This window comes from Prionailurus bengalensis, chromosome E1 (assembly GCF_016509475.1).
Source record: "Prionailurus bengalensis isolate Pbe53 chromosome E1, Fcat_Pben_1.1_paternal_pri, whole genome shotgun sequence".
Classification (NCBI taxonomy): Eukaryota; Metazoa; Chordata; class Mammalia; order Carnivora; family Felidae; genus Prionailurus; species Prionailurus bengalensis.
The window spans coordinates 28,635,175-28,656,682 of record NC_057347.1 but is presented as its reverse complement, the minus strand read 5'-3'; the positions used below and the strand labels follow the sequence as shown (position 1 = coordinate 28,656,682).

General features: G+C 56.1%; 1 protein-coding gene across 2 annotated transcripts in view; it reads right to left on the bottom strand.

The window, feature by feature from the left end:
* The window catches only part of CUEDC1 (CUE domain containing 1), an 84,004-nt gene that overhangs the window by 8,305 nt on the left and 54,191 nt on the right, over positions 1-21,508 (bottom strand). For both annotated transcript variants that reach the window (XM_043583965.1, XM_043583964.1), the window contains exons 2-6: positions 12,009-12,646; positions 7,752-7,879; positions 2,743-2,869; positions 1,821-2,013; positions 586-687 (exon numbers count right to left, since the gene is read on the bottom strand). In XM_043583965.1, coding sequence (XP_043439900.1) covers positions 586-687; positions 1,821-2,013; positions 2,743-2,869; positions 7,752-7,879; positions 12,009-12,353 — 895 coding nt within the window. In that variant the 5' untranslated portion in view covers positions 12,354-12,646. The remainder of the gene's footprint in view (positions 1-585; positions 688-1,820; positions 2,014-2,742; positions 2,870-7,751; positions 7,880-12,008; positions 12,647-21,508) is intronic.

Here is a 21,508-nt window from a genome sequence, read left to right as displayed (position 1 = left end):
CTGCCCCTCTTTTGAGGCAGTTCTTGCTTCTTACCACCTTGCACATGAAACTCAAAGTTCTCTTCTTCCAACACTAGGGCAGGGCCTGGCTACGATGGGTATTCCCCCAGCGACTGAATGAATAAACCCTTCCCTGCCCTTCTCACCATGAGCATTTGCTATAATCAGTGTGTCCTCAGCTTTGCTGGTTGGTTCTACCCATTTTGGGGATGTTTCTCCTGCATTCCCCAGGGCAGAGATCAAGCCTTAGAAGTCTTTGAGTCCTTCCGGAGCCCACCCACCACGGGACATATGTGATGTGGTATGTCCCCTTCTTGGCCATGCTCCAGGCACTTTCTGAGCTCAGCCAGCCTGTTAGCCAATCCCAGGGGGGGCTCCAGCAGCCACTGGATTGGTAAGAGTCCAGGCCTGCTAAGTGGAGGGCCATGTCACTCACAGTTCTGACGCCACAGTGCGGTGGTGGGGTCAGAACCCTCCCCTCCAGCCTGTTTCCTCACCCTACCTCTAAACTCCAAACATGCAAAGCACAGCTGGGGTGTGAGCCTCTATGCCCTCTGGGCCTCTCTCCTAGGAAGGCAAGGTTACCTGGGGCAGGAGAGGGAAAGCCAAAGTCATTTCCCACAGCCACGCTGTTGCTGCTGCTGCTGCTGTTGGATTTGGATTTCTGGGACTCGTATTTCAAGCGATCTGGAAAAGGACCACATTCCTGTCAGGACAGTTAGCTCTCTCCCAGGGGCACCCTGGGCTGAGACACAGGAGGTCGTTGGCGGCTAAGGCCCCAGATCTCACATGACACACACAAAATATGTGCACACACACGTCAACCGGCTCTCAAAGAACCAGCCGTACCATAGAAACTACTGCCCTGACAAGCACGTGGAATGTTAGAACATCAGAATTAGAAGGACGCTGAGAGATCATGTAGTCCAACCCTTCATTTAAAAGGAAAGGCCCTGGGGTGCCGGGGTGGCTCAGTGGGCTAAGAGACTCTGGATTTCAGCTCAGGTCATGATCTCACGGTTCATGGGATACAGCCCCGCGTCAGGCTCTACAGCTGACAGCATGGAGCCTGCTTGGGATTCTCTCTCTCCCCCTCTCTCTCTGCTCCTCCCCCGCTTTTTTCCCTCTCTCTCTCTCTCTCTCTCAAAATAAATAAACTTAAAAAAAATAAAGTAAAATAAAATAAAATAAAATAAAATAAAATAAAATAAAATGCCAGGCCCTGAGACCCCAGCACCTGTGCTGCAGGTCTGGAACCAACCTTCTCTCTGCACACCTTACTCCTCCCCAACCACACACTGTCAGTCACACACACACACACACACACACACACACACACATGCACACCCTCACAAGACAGGCCTCCCACAGGCCTCTTACCACACCCCACCACAAACACACTCCCACCCTGAAGGAGAAAGGCAGCCAGACTGGGAACTACAGTCCCCAGCCAGAGATAACCCAAACTGCTAAAACACTTGAGAGGCCCCGCTCTGATGTCCTCTGCTCAGAGAGCCCCTATGGACCCAGCTCCAGGCCACGGCCAGTGCCTGGCACAGGGGCAAAGAGAGGGCCTAAGAAGGCACATCCCTCTTGCTCTGAGTCCCAGGGGAGGAAGAAGAGTTGGCCGCTGACCCGTGTCCCTGTTGGCAGAATCCCAGAATCCCGGGGGGGGTTAACTTGGTGGGGGTCGTGTATCAACAGGACAGAAGCCACCTTGGCCTCCAGCTCAGTGCCTCATCTGAGCCCCAAGGCTAAAGCCAACTCCAGCCCCCTTCCCCACCACAGAAGTGACCGTGGCACCACGCCCGGTGCACCACCTCTCTCCAGGGCCAGGAGGAAGTCCCGGTTGCGCTGCAGCTCCTTCATGAACTCCTCGTTCTGCAGGAAGAGCGCGATTCTCTCGTCCTCCAGGTACTGCTTCCAGCGGTTCTCCTGGTCCCGGGACCCGGGCCCAGCCACGGGGGGCAGGCCTCTCTCTCCGCTCGTGGGCTTGGAGCCCCCAGTGTTACCCTGACGGGGGAGCAAGCACACCGAATGGCTTCTCACAAGGGCACGTGCCGCACAGACATCCACGCACATCTGGGTGCACACGTGCTCTTTCCCAGGAGCCTCCAGCCGCACCCTGGGGCCTGCACCTGCTACTGAGCTCTAGGGGTCAGCCAAAATCCAACTTAGCAGGCCAGAGGCCTCTCTGCGGAGAAAGTGGCTAGGTCTTAAAAACTATTTTTCCTCCCCCTTGGACCACCCCATCCCTCGTCAGTCCCGAGGGATCAGTCCTGAAAAGTGATCTGCAAACTGCTCAATAGCTTGGCTAGCTCCACATGGATTCCCAAACTCCCAACTCCCCCTGTCCTACCTGTCCCAGGGCGAGGCCCCCTTCTGCAGGGCCTCTCGGGCCGTGCCAACGTCAGGGGCAGGAGCTGCCCCTGGCCGTTTCCCACGGGAGGGAGGGAAGGTGCTCTGCCCTTCCACGGCCAGTTGCCCCCAGGCCCACCTCCCTCCAGCCTGAGCTGATGGCTGCAGCCATGGACTCCTCAGGGCTGTCACCTTTCCTGGGTGGAATAGGAAACCTGCAGGCCCAGATAGGAAATGAGGCTTTGGGCTTAGCGTTTTTTCCTTGCCAACCCAAGGCAACAGAAATAGCTCACCCGGGCTTAAACATCAGGAAGTGAAAACGGCTGGCACAAGCCATGGGCAAGCAGAGGTGTGGCACAGGCAGCTAGGGGCTTCCCCCGTTACCTGAATGCTGTCCAGCTGCTGGGGCAGGATGCGGAGAAAGTCATCCGGGAGGTTGCCCAGCAGTGGTGGGTTCCAGTTACGATAGCGCCTCTGGCTCGAAGCAGGTCCGGAGCTCAGCACATCGATGCTGGAGGATGAGAGGGAATAATGAGGAGGGAACGGTCAGGCCCAAACACGGGGGTCCCGGCCCATCACACCGGGAAGCTGCTCAGAATGGTGTTTCTGCTCTGAAGCCTCCCAAGGCCTCCACTGCCTCCAGAACGAAGGCCAAGGGCTCCAGCTCATTTTCCCAATCAGGCCTCTGCTAACCTCAGTCTCTGGCCCCAGGGCCTAGCCTTCTCGTGCTCCAGGCAGTCCCTGCTCTCCAGCCACCCTGTGCCCTCAAGATCTCTAGGCCTAGAGCACTCTGTGTTCACGGCGCTCAAGTTGCATGTCATGCATTCACAGGTAGATGTTTACGAATGTCCTCTAAACACAGCGGCATTTCCCTAGCACCCAGGACAGTGTGCCCTCACGGCTGCTGAGAACAGGCGTGCTCCCAGTGACCAGACACATAAACCACCAAGCCCAGTCTGCCTGAATGTTGGTTTGCCGGGGGGGGGGGGGGGGGGGGGGGGGAGGGGGGGACATGGGGACGGCAGGATCCCTACAGAGTAGAGCAGATCCAGGCTCCAGGCTCCAGTTCTGGCTCAGTCACAGCCACCAGGATGGTCCTGGGCAAGACCTTGCTCCCCTCTGGGACTCAGCTTCCTCATGGAAAAACTGCCTCCCTGCCCAAGCATACAGGAGCCCCTCATGAGGCTCTGAGGCTATGTCTTGAACAGAGTTCTGAAAAGGCACATTGAAGGTGGGAATGGAAAGTTTCTCGTTCCAAGGGGTGCTCAGGAGCGGCTCCTCATTCGCAAGGTGCCTGGCAGGAGGTCCGAGGGCCAAGGCAGAGGCCAACGGGGGAGGGGAGGGTGTGTGCAGGCAGAGAAGGGGGGCCATGGGCCCCCCCTGACCCCCAGCCTTCTGCCCTGCCATCCCGGGCCTGAGGGCAGCCTGGGGCCCGGCCAGGAGCTCCCCACAGCTCCTCGGCAGCCTGCAGCGTGGCAACCGCAGGACACGTGTTCTGCTGAATCAGGGAAATGACACACACAGAAGGCAGCGGGCCGGGGGTGGCGGCCGCTCTCGCCTGGCTTTGATTTGTCTCCAGCTCCAGGAATCCCGCCCGCCCCCTCACTAGAGGGGAGCTTTTCCGGGCTGCCGCTGACTGTGGAAATAACTTCCTTTCCTTTTCTATTTTGGGCGGGTGGCCTGGCAGGACGAGGGGGGGTGCGGGGGCGGCAGCAGACGGGATAACAAGCTGCTAAGTGCGCGGTGGGAGCCAAGGAAACCAGCACGCTGTCCACCCTCTCGTGTACAGGTGAGGGACCGCTCCAGAAGAGCACACATCGCCACCCAGGACTCTGAGTCCTAGGCGGATCTCTCTCCACATCACTCTGCCGCCTGTCACTGTTGGAGGCTTCATTTCTCCCAAGGGCCTGAGGCAGAGGAGAGGATGTCTCTTGGGGACTCACAGACCACCCGGGGTTGGTCCCAGCATAGAGAATTCCTCTCCAGCATCTTCCCCTAGGACACAGGTACCCACCCCAACTCAACCACACCCAGAGCCACCCAGGCAAGGGCAGAGAGAGACTCCCAGAATTGCATTGGGACCCCTCTGGCCATTAGTTACTGAGACCAAGAGGCGAGGGGGGACAGGAGCCGGAGGCCCCCTCCTCAGCCCCATTTCCCTGACTGCTGGGCCCGTGGTCCCAAGGAAGGACGTGCCCAGTCCCTCCCCAGCCCTTGCCCTGGCACTAGCAGAGATGAGGTCAGCCACAGCTGCGAGAGCCAGGGCGGGGGGCCTGAGCCCAGGCAACTCCATTGTGGTCGGAAAGGAATGTCAGAAATGAGCTGAGAGGCAAATAAAAAACTTCTAAGGCTGTAATTTCAATGGAAAAACAGCAGGTGGCCAGTGCGGAGGGGTGCCTTTGGGTTTGAGAGACCTCTTTCATCCCTCAGATAGAGGGAAGGGCAAGCTGGGGGAGGGGAAGGAGAGAGAAGGCTGGGAGGCTCTCCTGGCCCCTAGGCCCCAAAACTAACACTGCACACCCATCAGACCCGCAGGTTTACCCATGGAACATCACACTCGAGGAAGATTTCAGACATAAACCTCCCAGGCAGGAATTTTGGTAAACACTGGACACTGAGGCCCAGATGGATCCAGGCCCTGTCCAGGGACACACAGATGGGGCCAGTGAAATCTGGGCCTAGGGGTCCTGACTTTCCGGGCACTTACCCCTCGGATCACCCTGCCTCTCTGTGTCTCAGCAAGGCAAGCTCCCAAACCCTGCCGCCCTGGCTGCAGTCCCTCAGGGACCTCCTGCTATTCCTCCCCCAAACCCCTTCCTGGCAGCCAGACGGAGATTGTTAAAACACTAACCTGATCCTGTCACTCTCCGGCTTAAACCTGCTGGCTGCAGGATAAGGCCAAAGCTCCTCAGAGGACCCAGAGGCTCCCCATGACCTCCAGCCTTCAAGGCCATTCCACATTTCCCGGAGTTCCCCGGACTCCTGAAGCTCCTGGATGGTTCCCCCTTTCCTGCCTCCTGGCTTTTGCACATGCTGCTTCCATTGCCTGAAATGCCCTCCTGTCCTCTACCTCTCCAGGACACAGCTCAGACATGAGTTCCTCTAAGCAGGCTTTCTTGCCCCCAGCCCTGTACCTCCCCCAGACTCCGATCTCCTTGGGGGTCAAGGCAATGCTATATTCATCTCAGCGTCACACACATGGTTCAGCACCTGCATGTTGCAGGTGACTCAATAAATGCTGGAAATGAATGTTCTAGGCCTAGAGATGGCCTAGGGGCATATCTGGGCTATCCTGGGACAAAGGGGCACACGCTCAGAGCCTGGCCCCGCTTCTTCTGAACACTGGCCCCCGAGAGAAGCCTCACCACTGGTCTCAGTGTTCCACATTAGAGCTCAGAGGCCAGTGGTACAGCCAGGGATGGGAGGGAGCAGGAAACCACAGAGAGTAGGTCTGATTCACGCCTGGGACTGCTAAGTGCTCCACGCACGGTATCTCTTTTAGTCCTCACAGCAGTGCCGAGGCCGGGATTAGTAGTCCCACTCCACATGTGAGGGGAGCAAAGCTCAGAGAGGTTAAGTAGTGAGCCAAAGCCCACATAGCAGAAGCACCTAAAGTATCAGAAGTTGGGCAGCTGAAAGACAGGGGTGGGAGAGCACTTTCCTTTTTTCTGACTGCGCAACGCAAGTTCTCTTCCCTGTATCCTTCCCAGGCCTAGCGAAGCCTTCCTTTCCAGGTCAGGACCCTGAATCTCAGGCCTCTGGAGCCTTGGTCTAGTGCTGAGGTCATCCTGCCCCCAACAGTGGCTTCAATCACTGAGCTGCACCGCCCCTGCCCGCAGCCCTACTGCACCCACAGCAGCTGAACACCCGGCCAAAGGAGAGGAAGAAGGATGTGGCCGGGGTCCCCCTGGGTTCATGCTGGGATCCCATCTCTTACGGCCTCAGTTTTCGCTTCTGAAGAACAGGCAGAACCACTTTGCCTGGCAGAAACTGCACCTTTTGCGAAAGCATCTCGGCATATTTTAAAAAAAGAAAGAGAAGTCGAAGGAAAACTATTTAGCCCTGGGTTCCATGACCTGTGCCAGGCTGCCAGTCCTGCCGAGGCCTCAGCCAGACCAACCCACTCACTCCCTGCCTCTCCCCCGCCCCACACTGCAGCCTCCTGGTACCCCCTGCAATCAAGGAAGGGCCCAGCTCTGCTCCTGCCCCTGACTCAAAACATTGTCCCCTCTGCCCTGTAAACTTCTAGGCCTCCGTCAGCTCCTCTGAGCTGCAACCGCAGAGAATGTTCTCATAAAGGGAGGCAACAGACAGCAGCAAGGACATTGGTTGTGGACTCAGAACCAAATCAAAGCTCAGCTCTGTAGTCTTGAGCAAGCTACGAAACCTCTCTTAGGCTTCGCTTCCTCCCCTGTGAAATGAGGATGACAGTGCCTGCCTCCTAAGCGGCGAACGTACAAAGCCTCACCGGTTTCCAGCACTTAGTAAACGGTAGCTGCTGTTACTCTCCACGCGGGTGTGACAGAGTTCACTACTGCCATCTGAGGCTCCCAAGATCCCCAGAAGGAACGATCCACTGGAAAAGTCCCCTGTCCCATCATGTGTCCCCACTCCTCAGCACCCCCGCCCTGAGCCATTCTAAGGAAATGAAACTCCCGGACACAGAGGCACCTGAGCTCCACCCAGCAGCCCCCCCCTACAGACACGAGGCACAGAAAAACAAGCACCCGAGAGACCGCGGGACCCCGCTGGCAACGAGCTTCCTGTTAAACTTCGAAATTGCAGAGTCCCTCACCTGCCAGAAGTCTCCAAGGACCCGGCAGTCCATTCCTCGGTCTCCAATTACCAGACTATCCCAGAAAAAGACTTAACTTGCTCCCATTGCCTGAAAATCCCCACGACATGCCTAGGCCAGGGATAGCCAATAGATCTCCATTCCATCAGTCACTGAGGACTCTGGGAGTGCTGTGTTGGAGAGCATTCTGAAGCTCTGTCTCAACGGAGCAGGAAAGAGCACAGTGATCAATTAGTAATGTTTGCCGACGGCTCAGGAGGGGAAGCGTCAGTACATGTTTCTCCCACGTGCATCAGCCTTGACTGTAAGATCCCAGAGAGCAGGGCTGAGCCTTATTTAACATCGTGTCCCCAGTCGCCTTCAGCACAGCACCTAGCCTAGAGTATGAATTTAGTGAATATTTGCTCTTTCGATCCTTACGGCATGAAAGTTCTCCTTGGTATCTAGCTAAAGTGTCTCTTGCTGCTGTAGAAGCCTGTTCTTGGTGGAATAATATACTGAGGGGTCCAGCCAAGTTTCCCACTGTGTTTGTTTCTCAAGCCCAACCCCTGATCCCTTGCCCCACTGCCCTGAGCCCGGAGAGGAGATGGATTCTCACCGGGGAGGTGGGGTCGGGGGAGCCAGCGGGTAAGGCCTGTCGAACATGTGCATGTGGTAGGCTGGCGGGGAGTATACAGGCGGGGGTTCTTCATCGGAGCTATCAGGTTCCAAAGTCCTCTCCAAGATCTATATCAGACACAATAAAAAAAAAAATGTTAACAATCCTTCCCTGAATTTACATAACATTCAGACAAAATCACAAGTGTGGGCAAGGATGCATAGTAAGGGAACGCTGTGTTGCTGGTGGGGGTGTAAAGGGACACGGCCGCCACTCTGCTAAACTGTTTGGGCTTCTGTAAAGCTAAACGCATGGCCGCCTCTGACCCTACAGTTCCAACATACTCAATGGGCATGAAAGCACACGTCCCCGAAAGAATGTTCAGAGCAGCGTTACCCATCCAAGCAAGGTTTAAAAACAGGCGAAACAAATCACAGTGCTAGAAGTCAGAGCAATATGACCTCTGCGGGGGGTGGAGAAGGCTGCGAAGACACCCGGATTCCAGGCTCTGCTGATGTTTCTTGACCCGGGTGCTGGGGAAACTTCATCGAGCCACACGGCCACATGTACCCTTCGGTATGTGTGTTCCTTCTGATAAGTAACTTTAACGTCATTCATGCTCTCAGACTGCCTCTACCTCAATTAGCTCACCTTAACCTCAAACGACTTGGCAAGGTACGATAAGGATTGTTACTCCCATTTTACAGATAAGGAACTTGAGACCCAGGTTGCCTAAGTGACATGGCAAAGCCATGTGTTATTTTCAGAACTGAGTTTTCAACTTGGACATGGCGTCCACAGCAAAGACCTGTCTGTCAGGCACAATGCCTACACACCCTGGTTGGATTCTCAGGGGGCACAGTGGCAAGGGGAGAGACCCAGGTCTCAGGGAGACCTGAGAGACCCAGAATGTCTCTCCCTCCTGGACTACTCTCTTCATCCAGAAGCCAGAAAGAGGGGCAGGGAAAAGCCAAGGGCTGGGCCAGACCCAGGGCTCCTGTGCCATGGACTGACCTAGATCCTTCCCCAGAGATCCACAGGGGAGTCCGGGGCAGGAGGCGACCATCAACCAGGGGATCCCAGGTCAAACCAACCCCAGCTGACCTACACCTTAGCTTCCCGTCCTCTGCTCCCCACTTCTGTTTCCATCTCCTCCAAGACCAAGGAACATGGGAAGGGCTCAGAGGCTGTCAATGGGCCTGAGGCCCCAGGCCCTGCCTTTTAACCCCGAGTGAGTTTGCAGAAGTCACGCTAAACTGTTTCTGCGAGCCGAGGCGGGGCCAGGTTGCACTACCCCCTCTCTGCCCTGAGCCCACCCATGCCCAGGCGCCCAGGGTCTTGCAGGGACACCCTGGCAGGTGAGTGAGCACACACACGAGTGCATACACACTCACACACGCACTGCCACACTTCGTGCATGCACAGCCAGCCAGACCCAAGGAGGCCTCCCGCCCTGGAATGCACTAACGTTCTTTCCTTTGAGGCGGAAAGTATTTAAACAGATGCTTTTGCAGAAAAAGAAGAATGTAGCTGCTTTGTGGGCCACTGCTCTGCTTACCCCAAATTTCCACAAGAAGCAAAAAGAGAGAGAGAGAACACTGCAAGCTCCAGTCCAGTTCACTGGGGAGCCCCTGGTGCCTGGCACAGGACAGGGGCTCAGCAACTACCAGGTGCCCCCAGAGAACGTGTTGCTCCTGACCCCCAGCCCGTTCTTCAGACCCTGCTGCTCTGAGGGCCAGGGTTCCAGACCGGGGCCTTGAGGCCAGCTTCTCGCTCAGTGGCTGGCCGACCTGGCCCACTGAGGCTGGTGTGAAGGAGATGGGGGAGGAGGGGAGAGCTGGGAAGGAACTCTTCCCAGAAGGAAGCTGCTTGGGGTTTCCTAGACTGTGGCCTGCAGCGGCTGGCCTCCAGACTCAGGGAGAGCAGGCCTCGGGGGCTGCACCAGGAGGCCCCCTCCCCTGGCAGCCACTCCGTTCCTCAGCACAGCCTCCTGGGGCCGCAAGAACCAGACGTTCATCAGAGGCTCCTGGAGCAGAATGAGGAAACGCCAAGGAGGCAGGCAGTGGGCCAGGCACGCTCCAGAAAGGCTGATCCCGAGTCTCCAGGGAGAGTAACCCCAGCCATGTTTCTGGCCTCCCTCTGCCGCTCTCCCTGCACCCCCACCAGCCACAATGAGGTTGTTTTTCTGGCTCTAAAGGTGCTGAAGTTTTCGGCTCTGTGGCCTCTTGGCTTAACTCCGTGTGGGTGACAGATGCCTGCCAGGTGCTCTCGGGGCTGGGGGCTGGGCCATTTGTCTGACAGGAGATATGTTTCTGTAGCAAGGATCCCCCTCGGGCAGCCCACCATCCACCAGTCAGCCATTATTGTCATTCCAGCTGCTGCTCATAAATTTTCTGAAGCACTTTCCGCTGGCTCAGGAACTGCCTGCCGACGGGCCAGGCAGAGCTCCAAAGGTGGGGGCTTGGGGACACAGCCAAGGCGGGGTGCTGAGAAGGGGCTCAATTTGGAAAGCAAGGGTCTCAGAAAAACAGAAGCTCGCACAGTACAGGCCTAACTAGGGGATGGTGAAGCCCCACAAAGGTTCACAGCCCTGTGGGTGCCATGGACAAAGGAGGAAAGATTATTCTCCCCTACCTGCCAGACTGCAGGATAAATGAGACTGTGGAAGGGGTCAAAGTGTGCAGAATACTTTCCTTCCTGCTCACACTTAAAGGATGTATTTGCAAACACACGCCCACGCCTACACACACACGCACACACGCACACCCCTCCTTTCTACAAAGACCATCTGGGTTTTCTAAGACTCCTTCCACTGGCTAATCCAGGCAGGTCAAGAGTGGTCTCCTCAGGAAAGAGACTAAAGAAAGCTGTGCAAAGACAGCAGCAACATTTATTCACTCAACAAACATTCCTTGGGTGCCTGCTATGTGCCAGGATCGTGCTGGGTGTTGCAGGTGACACGGGCGTGAGTCAGATGCCACTGCCCACAGAGCTTCTCCCCTGCCTGGAGACAGAAATCCCAGGCAGCACCCACTAAGGGAGGGCAGGTGGGCATCTCCCTGCAGGGCTGTGTTGACATTGAGATGGAGTCTGAGGCCAGAGCCGGGTCTAGGTTTTCTCTGTGAAAGAGGGTAATAATAATGCCACCTCACAAAGTGTATGAGGGCTGGAAGGACCGATACATCTAAAACATGTAGGGTGGTGCCTGGCACAGGCTGGGACTCCATGAAGAGCGGAGTTAAATCCCACCTGCTCAGTCTTGCCCATGGCCACATGTGCCAGATGTCCCTGCAGGTGGTGACCTGTGTGCCCCTTCTGCACCCAGCCCTGCAGGTCCTGCGGAGACTGAGGGGCCAAACATTTACTGGACTCTTGGATGCGGCCGGCTGGGCCCTGATGCAGCAGGGTGGCCCTTTCTCCCCCAGTGACCTCCCTGAGGAAGGAGGGAACCGCTCGGGCACTGCTTGCTCCCGCCTCCGGCATGGCTTGGCCAGAGGAAGTTAGTAAGTCTGAGGTCACTCCTCTTCCACGGTTCCCTGTGCTCTAAGGATACAGCCCTGCTCGCTCTCAACCACCAGGCCTCCTCGAGCTGCCGGTCTCTGCTCATTCCAGGGTCCTGACAGATGGTCCCACGGCCAGCTCCCTAGTGACTCGTGCTTTGTTTCACCTCTTAACCTTTGCACGAGTGGTTCCCTCTGCCTGCACACCCTTTCCCTTGCTCCGTACTCTTTCTTCGGGCCTCAGCTTAGCCCTCCCTTCTCTGGGAAGCCATCCTGGAAGCCTCTCCTGCTTCCATTTCTCCCATCATAGCATTTACCACTGGAGGCTGTCATTGCCTGATTCTTGTGAGCTCTGTGCAGGCCGAAACTTGGTCTGACTTGGCCAAGGTGGACACCCAGAGGTTCAAAAGAAGCCTTTCTAGAACAATACAGGCTAGAGGGCCCCAGCCTGGAATTGTGTTTCAGTATGTTGGGGTAGGGCCCAAGTGTCTGCATTTTTAACAAGCTCCTCAATTCTGATGACCCCTGAGTTGGCTCCAGTACAGTGCGTGGCACACCACTGAGTAGGTGTTCAATGTTTGTTGAATGACTGCATGATTTCTGCCCATAAAAGGCCACTGGCTGATTTGGGTATGGTGTTCCTAGGAGAAACCCGCTACCCGCGAGTTAGAACTCATCCAGGGGAAACAACCCAAGTCCTCTGTGAGGTTCAAACAGCGCTGGAGCTCCAGGCGAATGATCGGGGCCGTGCCCCTACCTCCGGGGGGATGCTGTCCTCCGAGTCGGAGCTGTCCTCGTAGACGCTGCCGCCACCGCCCTCCAGGTTCATCTGCAGCAGCTGGTCGATGGTGGCGTCCACGGCGCCGCTGTTGGCGCGCAGCACGCACTCGATGATGTCGTAATCCATGTTGGGGAACATGGTCTTGAAGTCGTCCATGGCCTGGTTGAACTCGAGGCGGCGCACCTGGCGGGCGGGCCGGCTGTTGTTGAGCTCCTGCGAGGCGGGCGCCCCGCCCCCGGCCCCGGCCCCGGCCCCGCGCGCCCCGGCGGAGCCGCCGCCCCCGCCGCCGCTGCTGCTGCTCCGGCGGAACAGGCTGGTCATTTTGCCGAGCCGCTGGGGGAAAATGTTGGCGGCCGGCGCCGAGCCCCTGCCCCCGGGTCCCTGCGCCGTGGCCGCTCGCTCGGCGGGCTCGGGAGGCTCCTTCCCGTGGCTCCCGCTCCCCTGGGCGGCCGAGGCGGGGCGGGGCGCGCGGGGTCCCCGGGTCAGGAGGCTAGGGCGCGGGGCCACCGGCGGCCCTCGGGGAGCGGCCCTCGCGGGGCGGCGGCATCCGGGCTGGGCAGCTGGTCATCCACACCCCCGGGGCATCCTGGAGCCGGCTCCACCGACGGTCCCACCTGAAACCGAGGGAGGAGGAGTCAGGAGCTGAATGGCAAGGGAACGGGGGTGCTCCTGCCTCGCCCGCGGGAGAACCACTTCTTTGTGCTTTCTCTCCAGCTGCAATAATTAAATAGCCACCGTTCTGTACTGACGCAGGATTGCTACCTGTTAGCCACGGCTTACTCTGGGCCAGGCACCATGGGTTCTGCGTGGGTTGACGCAGGACACCACTGCGAGGTAGGCTCTAGCATCCCCATTTCGCAGGTAGGAAAACTGAGGCATAGATGCTGAGGAAGTGGAGTTAGGATTTGAACCCAGGACTGTGGCTGCTGGTTTCAATCACTACTCCTACTGCCAAGGAGCCCTGAGGACCTGAGGGCAGGAGGGGCCTGTACAGGTCCCATCCTGACCCTCTGGTCTCCGACCCACCCAGTCTCTGCTTCTCACATCAGGGTCCCAACTTGATCCCAACACCATGGCCTCCAGTTTGTGGAGAGTGCCATTATATCTGCGACAGAAAACTGTCCTGCCCACTCACCACCAAGCATGTAAATCACTGCGAAGATCACAGTTTTGTTAGTGCAGTCAACTGAGAGGTGAGTACATCTAAAAACATCAAATTCTGAATTTCTCTTGCTTACCCCAAGATTCACAGTAATTTTGTTAGTTGTAGAAAAGTGGCAGCTTTATTTCAAGGGACCGTTCCATCAAAGGGTATTTCCTAAGCTTGATGAAACAGGTGCAAACCTGTTTTCCCGTTTCTAGGACTTGGGATCATAATCGTTAACAGCTGACACTGAAACGTGCGTGTGAGCAAATCGACATGATGATCTTCCTTGCCATGATTCCAACAGTCAAACAGCTGATGGTATAGGAAAGACAAGAGCAGAGGAGCGTGGAAAGTGCAACAGATGGGCTCTCACTCCCTCTGGGGTCAGAAGAGCCAGCGCTACCACGGATTCCCTCTCTCCCCTTAGGACAGTCTCCGCACAGGTCAAATGAGGCTGCGTATTGTTCCCCAGTGCCACCATGCTGAGATTCTAACCTACTAGAAAGATCTGCGTCCTGAGAGGCCCGTGGAAATTGTCCAGGGCTCCTGTTCTGGGGCCTGTCGGGTGGGCGTCTGCCCAGTCCAGAGAAGTGAGCTGTATTCAAGAATGGAAAACTAGAAGCACTTTGGCCCCATGCAACCTCTGGACACAGATGTTACAGAACTATAATCCCTCCCAGCTTCCAGAACATACCTGTGAACACTCTGGTGTATCTACATCTAGATACTTCCTTTATGCATCTACTACCATAGGTATGAATTTTTTTCCTGAAATGTGATCAAACCATAAATTCTCTGCAACTTGTTTTTTCCGCTTAGTAATGTATTGTAGTCATCTTCTCATGTCAGAACATAGAGATCTACTGCATCATTTTTAATGCCTGAGTAGTATTCTGTTGACTGGGTGAAGCATGATTTACCATCCAACTTGTTACACGCCCTCTCTTCCCAAATGAGCAACTCACGTTCCAGAGAGGCTAGAGCCATTTCACAAGGAGAAACGGAGGGGTGACCTCAAATGATCAGTCCAGGAACTGTTACGAACATGAGCACAGGAAGGTCGCCAAGTACAACATGGCCTCCCACAGCCGGCTTTAGACACCCCAACCCCCATGTCCACACCTCCCGCCAACCCTGCCACATCGGGAGGTGAGGATGCTGGTCTGACTTTGCCAGAACGCTTTCCAGGGCGAGGCACTACCCCGAGCTCTGGAAACCTGCGCTGAGGCCTCTAACAAGGACCTCAGGGACACGGGGCCCGGGAAGCCAGTGCCCAGGGCCGCCGTCTGCTGTCCTGGTGTCATCACACATTCGAGTCAGTGTGTTGTGTGAACACCCTCTGGAGTAAAGCCACCTTCTCCCCTGCCCTGCAAGTAACTTACTAAGACAGAGACTTGGTTCTCACTTAGCCAAGGGGAGACCCTTAGAGATGGAAGCCAGGATCTGATCCACCCCTGGTGGAGGAGGAGGGAAGATGATGGGGTCCACATTTCCCCCTTAGCGGCCATCCGGACCGGCCCCTCGGGGTGTGACTGTCGGGAAGTTCCCGCACCCCCACCGTTTACAGGAAGTGCAGTGGCTCAGACCCAGGCTGCAATCCCTGCTCTGCCACTCCCCAGCTGTGGGACCTCCCAGGAGTGTCCTCTCCTCTCGGTGCCCAGTGACCTCACCCGTACTTATGGGGCTTCAGTGAGAATTAAACCAGAGAGCCAGCAGTCGGGACACTGGCCCAGCTACTACCCAGGGTTGGACGGGGGGCGGGGGGGAGGGCGTCCTTCAGCCCTTGGAAGGAGTACTGATCTGCGAAGCCCCGGGGGAGGCCTGGCTGGCCTGGGCAGCTGGAGAAACCGCAGGTAAAGCAGCCTCCTCTTCCATTTACCCCAGGTGAAAAGCCTGGAAAAACAGCATTTTTCTGTGTGTGCCCCAATATGTGACGGATGACAACTCTGGGCCAGCCCCACAGCCTGCTCCACATTGCAGATGAAGAGACTGACGCCCGAGACTTGTCAGAATTGCCCAAAGACATATGGCCGGCAGTGGCAAAGCCTAGACTCTTCCGTCAAAGGTCATTCTGTGAGGAGAAAGTGGCTCAGAAACGCTAATGGGAAGCGTGAGGGAACAGAGGTCGTTGTTCAGAAACACCATTTCCACAGGACTCTGCCGGAATGCACAGATCCAAAAGCCAAGTTGCCTATAATCGGCACCAGGTGTGGCCGTGCATGCCCCTCCCCCCTTCTGACAGGACCATCCCTTGCTAAGCTCAAGTGCAAACCGTGAGGCCAGGGCTGAGGTGGGCTAGCACCACTGGGAGCAGGGAGAAGGACTGTCCTAGGGGTCAGGGTCATCCGTGCCAGGCTGCCTTTTGCAACGAGCACAGCTCAAATGAAAAGCAATTTAAAACACATGGAAGAGGGGCACCCGGGTGGCTCAGTCGTTTGAGCGTCCCACTCCATTTGGCTCGGGTCATGATCTCACAGTCGGCGGGATTGAGTCCTGCATTGGGCTCTGCACTGATGGCTGGAGCCTGCTTAGGATTCTCTCTCTTCCTCTCTCTCTCTCTCTCTGCCCCTCCCCAACTCACTCTCTCTCTCAAAATCAATAAACTTTTTAAAAATTTAAAAAAAAAAACCACATGATAGAATTAAGGCAGGTGACTTAGGTTTACAGCCCTGTGCCAGACACTTTCACATTTAATCTTTATTACAACTCCAGAGATAGACACTCTTGTCTCCATTTCGTAGCTGTGGAAACCAGTTCAGAGAAGTTAGGTAACTTGCACAAAGTCACGCAGCCAGTACGTAAAGAGGCCAGATTTAGGAATCCACCTCCTGAGAGCCCAAAATGCCAAGTCAGGCTTGAAGGGCTAGGAGCCAAGGAGGCTCAGAAATGCAACCGTGTGTGGCCCAGGCTCAGGAGACTGGGCCCGGCCTGGCTGACATTCCAGCAGAGGAAATGTGACCTAGACAGCACTGGGGGAGGGAAGGGGAAAGGGTGTCTGTTGGCTCAGCCCCAGAGCTGGCTCTGTGACCTTGGGGAAACCACTTGACCTCTCTGAACCCCAGCTGCGGGGCTCTGGCAGGGCAACAGAGGGAGATAACCCCTGACCCACTTCTGAAAAAGGAAGTGAATGAAACCCGTTGAGCCTGTTGGAGGTCTTGGTGTTGGAGGCCAACTCTAAGGCTCTCCTGAACTCTGGGCTGTGTGTGACCTAGGCACTGGGAAGTGGAAATCCCACACCTGTCCTCCCCCAGGTCCCAGGGAGCCAGGCCTTCCACTTCCCCATAAAGGAATCTGGGACTGGGGGGAGGGGGGCAGCAGCCTGCCAATCCTCACTCCAAGCGTGAGAAGACAGCCAAGGCCTGAGTCACTCTTGGCCTGGCGCAGGGAGGTGGGCAGGCTGCCGGCAAGCTCGCCGCCTGACCTTGCCCAAGGTCATCCCAGCCCGTCTCCCGCAGCACCAGGTAGGGTCCACCTGGGAGACTTGAGCGCCTAGGAGCCAGAGTCCTGGGCTTCCATTCTCACTGGGCCTAGTAAGGCTGTGTGACTTGGAGAAATCATTTCACTTCTCTGAACCTCAGCTTCCTCATTTGTAAAAATTGGTAGAATACGCCCTGGAGGGGGTGCTCTGATGGAACTCACACGGGTGCCTGGAGCCAGGAAGCACCCAAGAAGACAGGTTGGTGTGGCCTCAGGCACAGGTCTTGGCCCTTTGCCTTGGCTACACTTGTGGCTTCAACAATGTAATCCAGTCCCATGACTTTAAATACATACCATCTACATGCTGAATACCGGCTCCCAAATTTCTCTTGCCCTGAGGCCTCCTGGGAATATGCCCTTCAACTCTACACTGGCACATCTGACCTGCTGCCTCCACTTGGATGTCCAATAGCAGCTCCGACAGAATGGGTCATCTGAGTTCGACTCCCTGGTTCCTTCCAAGCCCAGCCTGCTCCCCCCACCTTCCCCGTCTCTGTTAACCGCAACTCCACAGGGCTCAGGCCAAAAGCTTGAGCGTCTCCTTGAGTGCTCGAATTCTTACACCCCACACCCAGTCCCAGCAAATCCAATCTTCCCTAGCTTCAAAACCCGGCATCTGGCCACGCCCCACCACCTCCACTGCTACCACCCCCGACTGCCTCTGTGTCCCCCATTGCCTTTCTGCAGACAACTCACCACGGTGGTCATGTCATTCCTCTGCTCCACCCCCCACAATGGCTCCTCATGTCCTCAGAACACAACCTAGAGCCTTACCGTGGTCCACCAGGCCCCACACTGTCCTGCCTGTGCCACCTGCTTTCACTGTCAAACCTCACTCTGTCCCCTCCCCTCACTCGCTCTGGGCATCCTGGATCCTGGCTCGTCAACCTGCAAGCCACACGCACTCCCATGCTGAACTTACTCTCTACTACCTGCCATGCTCTTTGCCCAAATATCGATGTGCGCCCTCCCTCCCCTCCCTCTGGCCCCTACTCAAGCACAACCTTACCAGAGAGGCATCACCACCCCCCTCTGCCACGTTCCCTCCCCTTTTGCCCTACTTTCGTTTCCTCATGGAACAGGCCACCTGAGAGATTATTTCTCTACTTGTCACTGACCACCTCTGCCACTCAAATGCAAGGTCCGTGAGGGCGAGGTCTCCGTTTTATTCACTGTGCTGAGTAAAGTGCCTAACATAGTGCCTGGCTCTAACAACAGAGGTTTGTTAAGTGGATAAAGAAGGGAAGGAAAGACGCAGGAGCACAATTAACTGTGGGTTGTCTTCCCTTCCCCTCCTCCCTCTGGCTCATAGCAAGATGGGGGTTAGCGGGAGGACTTTTTAGTTTCCAAAGCCCTTTCTCCTCTATGTTCTCATTTAGTCCTCACACAAAAAAGCTATAATTTCTATAGGGGCTTGCATTATTACCCCATTTCACAGACGAAACAGCTGAGGCCAAGGCAATCAGTGACATGGTTGAGGTCCCGTGAGCCTTCTGCTGCCTGGCCTGAGGGGCTCATCCCTTAAAAGGCACACAAGGCTAATGGCAGGATGGTCCCCTTTCCAAGCCAGCGTCAGTTCCAGGGGACAGGAGGTCAACCCCCTCCAAGATCTGACTTGACATTCTACTGCCCCCTGGGAGAACCCAACCCTGAAAGCAGGGATAGAACAGGAGGCCCTAGGAAGAGATGTGGGGCTGGGAGGCCAGAGGTCCCAATTGCCCGACCCTTTCTCTTCTAGAAGGAGGAGGGACTGCCTGAGGCCAGCTCTGTCTCTGCACACCCCTGGCTCCCTCCTCTGAAAATCCCTGAGGGACAAGGGACAGACCAGGTCTTGTGACCCATCTGTAATTGCTGTGATCCCGCCCCGCAGAGGGGACTCAGAGGCCCAGCCCTGTGGCACTGCCATGCCAGGCCACTAGGTGGAGTTCTAGGGCTCAGGCCCCGGGGCTCCCAGGGAAAGGGCAAACGGAGCAGCTTCTCTCCTAGAACCCAAGAATCTGTCCCACCCCACCTCCGACTCAAAAGGAGAGGAACCCAACCAGCCCAAGGGTCTCAGAATCCAAGACTGGAAGTTTCAAGATGACTTATTCTCCAAGTGGGAAATGCAAGGCACACAGGCCACCGATTTCCAGCCTATGTCCTTGGCAGACATCACTAATCTATCCAGGTATTCTTGTCCTCTGGAGCCCACAGAGCCCCTACCAAGTGATTAGAATTGGCAAGCAAGATAGGCCCTGCTTGCCAGCCCTTTCATTCCCATATGAGAATCCGAGGCCCGGGCTTACTTCGTCTTATCAGGAATCCAGGCTGCAAAAGCCAGCGGGGCCAGAATGAGGTCATATGACCCCTGGGACGCTTGTGTAACCATGGTTAAGTCCCGGGGAAACCTCAGGCGGGTAATGGCAGCGCTAATGGAGAGGCTGCTGGACTCAGGGCAGCTGCGTCCTTGTCCAACTGTCACCTCAGACGCCATGGGGGCAGGGCGCAGGCTAGTCTGCTAAGCATCTTGGCTCCCGAGCCGGAGAGGCCGCAGAAGAGGGGGGAGGAAGGAAGGTGGGGGCACAAGAGACAGAGAGAGGCTCTCGGGGGCTGCGTGTGGGTGCACAAGCGTATAAGCCTGTGTGGATGCGTGTGCGGGCCCAGCGGGAGGAGGAGGGGCGGCCCTGACAGAGGCGCCTTGTCCTCCTGCCCCTGCACAGGCTTGTTTTCTTCCCAAGCTATTAATGTCGCTGCAGCTTCAAAAGCCGGGTGACCTTTAAATGCCGAGCCTCCTGCTCCTGCCCAAGGCGCGGAAAAGGCTTAATGGAAACTCAAACGGCCACAGCTGCTGGGGCTGTGACAAAGCCAGCCTCATTCTGAGGGACTGAGCTGCTGGGCGGCCACACCTGTGCCCACCTCTGGGTGGCACTAGGAGCAGAGAGGACCCTCAGGCATAGCCACGCTGGGGGGGGGGGGCTGGACCTGAGAGCAGCAGGAGAAAAAGGAGAGACAGACTCAGCTCTGCCATGCCCTGCTGTGTGACCTTGGGTTGCCCACTTACCTTCTCTGGGCCATGCCCAATCATTTAGTCCAGTCTAAGGCTGGGGCAGAAAAAAAAAAAAAAAATCCCCTTTCCCCAGAAAAAAATCTTTTAAAAGTCTGTAGAAGAAAAAAAGGAGAAGAATGACATTTTCTTTCCTAATCTTTCCCTGTCTTGCCTCAACTCCCATGGCCAGGTCTGTGGCCAACAGGAACTATACACAGTAAGGACTAGGGCAAGAGGTTTCCAACGAAGTTAAAAAGGTCCCTCCCCTATGGAAGCATCTGCTTTGGAGCCTCAGTCTTAAGGACACCATCGTTCATCTCTGTTCCTGAGGCCCAAATACAGGGCTTGGCTGTGTGAACGGCACCACCAGGAAACCACTTCTGCATTCCAGCTGAAAAGGCCCAAGATGAAGCTCCTCAGGCACGAGGGACATGTCACTTGTTTGGCGCATCTTGGTAGGATAATGGTACATATGTTGCCTGCTTCTTTACAAGTCAGCCATACTCCCTGTGCCTTATGCATGTTAGCTCTTTTCACCCGCTCTTTGCGCCTTGCAAGGTGCCTATGTCAATGCGATTTCTACTTTACAGATAGAAAAATGAAGCACAGAAGAGTCGAGTAACTTGTTAAGGTCACACAGCCAAGCTGACATTTCAGCCCAGGAGGTCTGACCCCGGAGCCAGCACTGTAAATCCATCGAGCTCAACCACTCCTCTGTATTGCTAGAGCTGGGCACATGGCAAGAACTCAGCGGACTGAATTGAGTCCTAACCAGGCAGAGTTGCCCTTCAAGAGGCTGGGGGTGACTGGTGCCTGTGTTGGGGGAGCAAGAGAAGAGAAGGGGAAGTTTGCAGGCAAAGCCTCATCCTGAAGGACAGACAGAACCGTGGCAGTTTCCTTACAAAACCCTTTTCCGCACCCCACCAAGGGTGTTGGCCGGGCGACCAACTGTTTTCCACTTCTACCTGAGCTGCTTAAAACCGATTTCTACAACAATCCCTCTCCCCATCAACAAATTGTACCAGCTTAGCCAAGACACTCAGCCCAGGAGACTGGGAGGAGATCAAACCTCAGTGGACAGGGGGGGTGCTACTCCCCACTGCCCTACCCAGGGGCCGTAGGCCCGCCCCTCAGGGCTGGCACCAATGTATGTGTACCTGGGACCGAGTCCGTGGCCCAAACCGGGAGAAGGGAGCCACTGGCAGCTCAGGTGCAAGGCAGTAAAGCTGAGCTGGCTCCAGACATGAGCTCATGCTGGCCCAGATCCAGCACCTTGGGAGAGACGGGCCAGTGGCCCCTCCCTGGGCCTCTCCTTCAGGCGGTCAGGCTGAAGGCCCCTCCGTAGGCAGGGCCTGTGTGGTCTGGGGCTGAGCTCTCAAGTCTAGACAGTCACAGATGTCTCTGGGCCCCTGGGGACAGGTAGTCAGTCAATGATGCCAGACAATTTAGTATCTGAGCATGCCCAGGGAATCCAGGTCAAGGAACCAAGATTAGGGAGGGGTGCTCAGGGTGGGCAGAGGAGGGTCCTGGGAACAGAATGCCAACTCCTGCCCCCATTCCCTCCCCCCACTAACATACACTGTGCACCCATCCACTGACCATGAACCCCACTTCTATGGAATTCATATAATATGTATAATGGAATACTATACAAGAGTAAACAAAAATGAGGCATCTCTTTATGTCTCTATGCTCAAGACCCATCGCTCAGGGGAGCAATACAAGGCCGAACACAGTGCGTACAGGACGTACTATAGTGCGTTATGGCACGTGTATGTCAGTGTGTATGGAGAAGACACTCGGAAAGGATTCGTAGGAAACTGACTC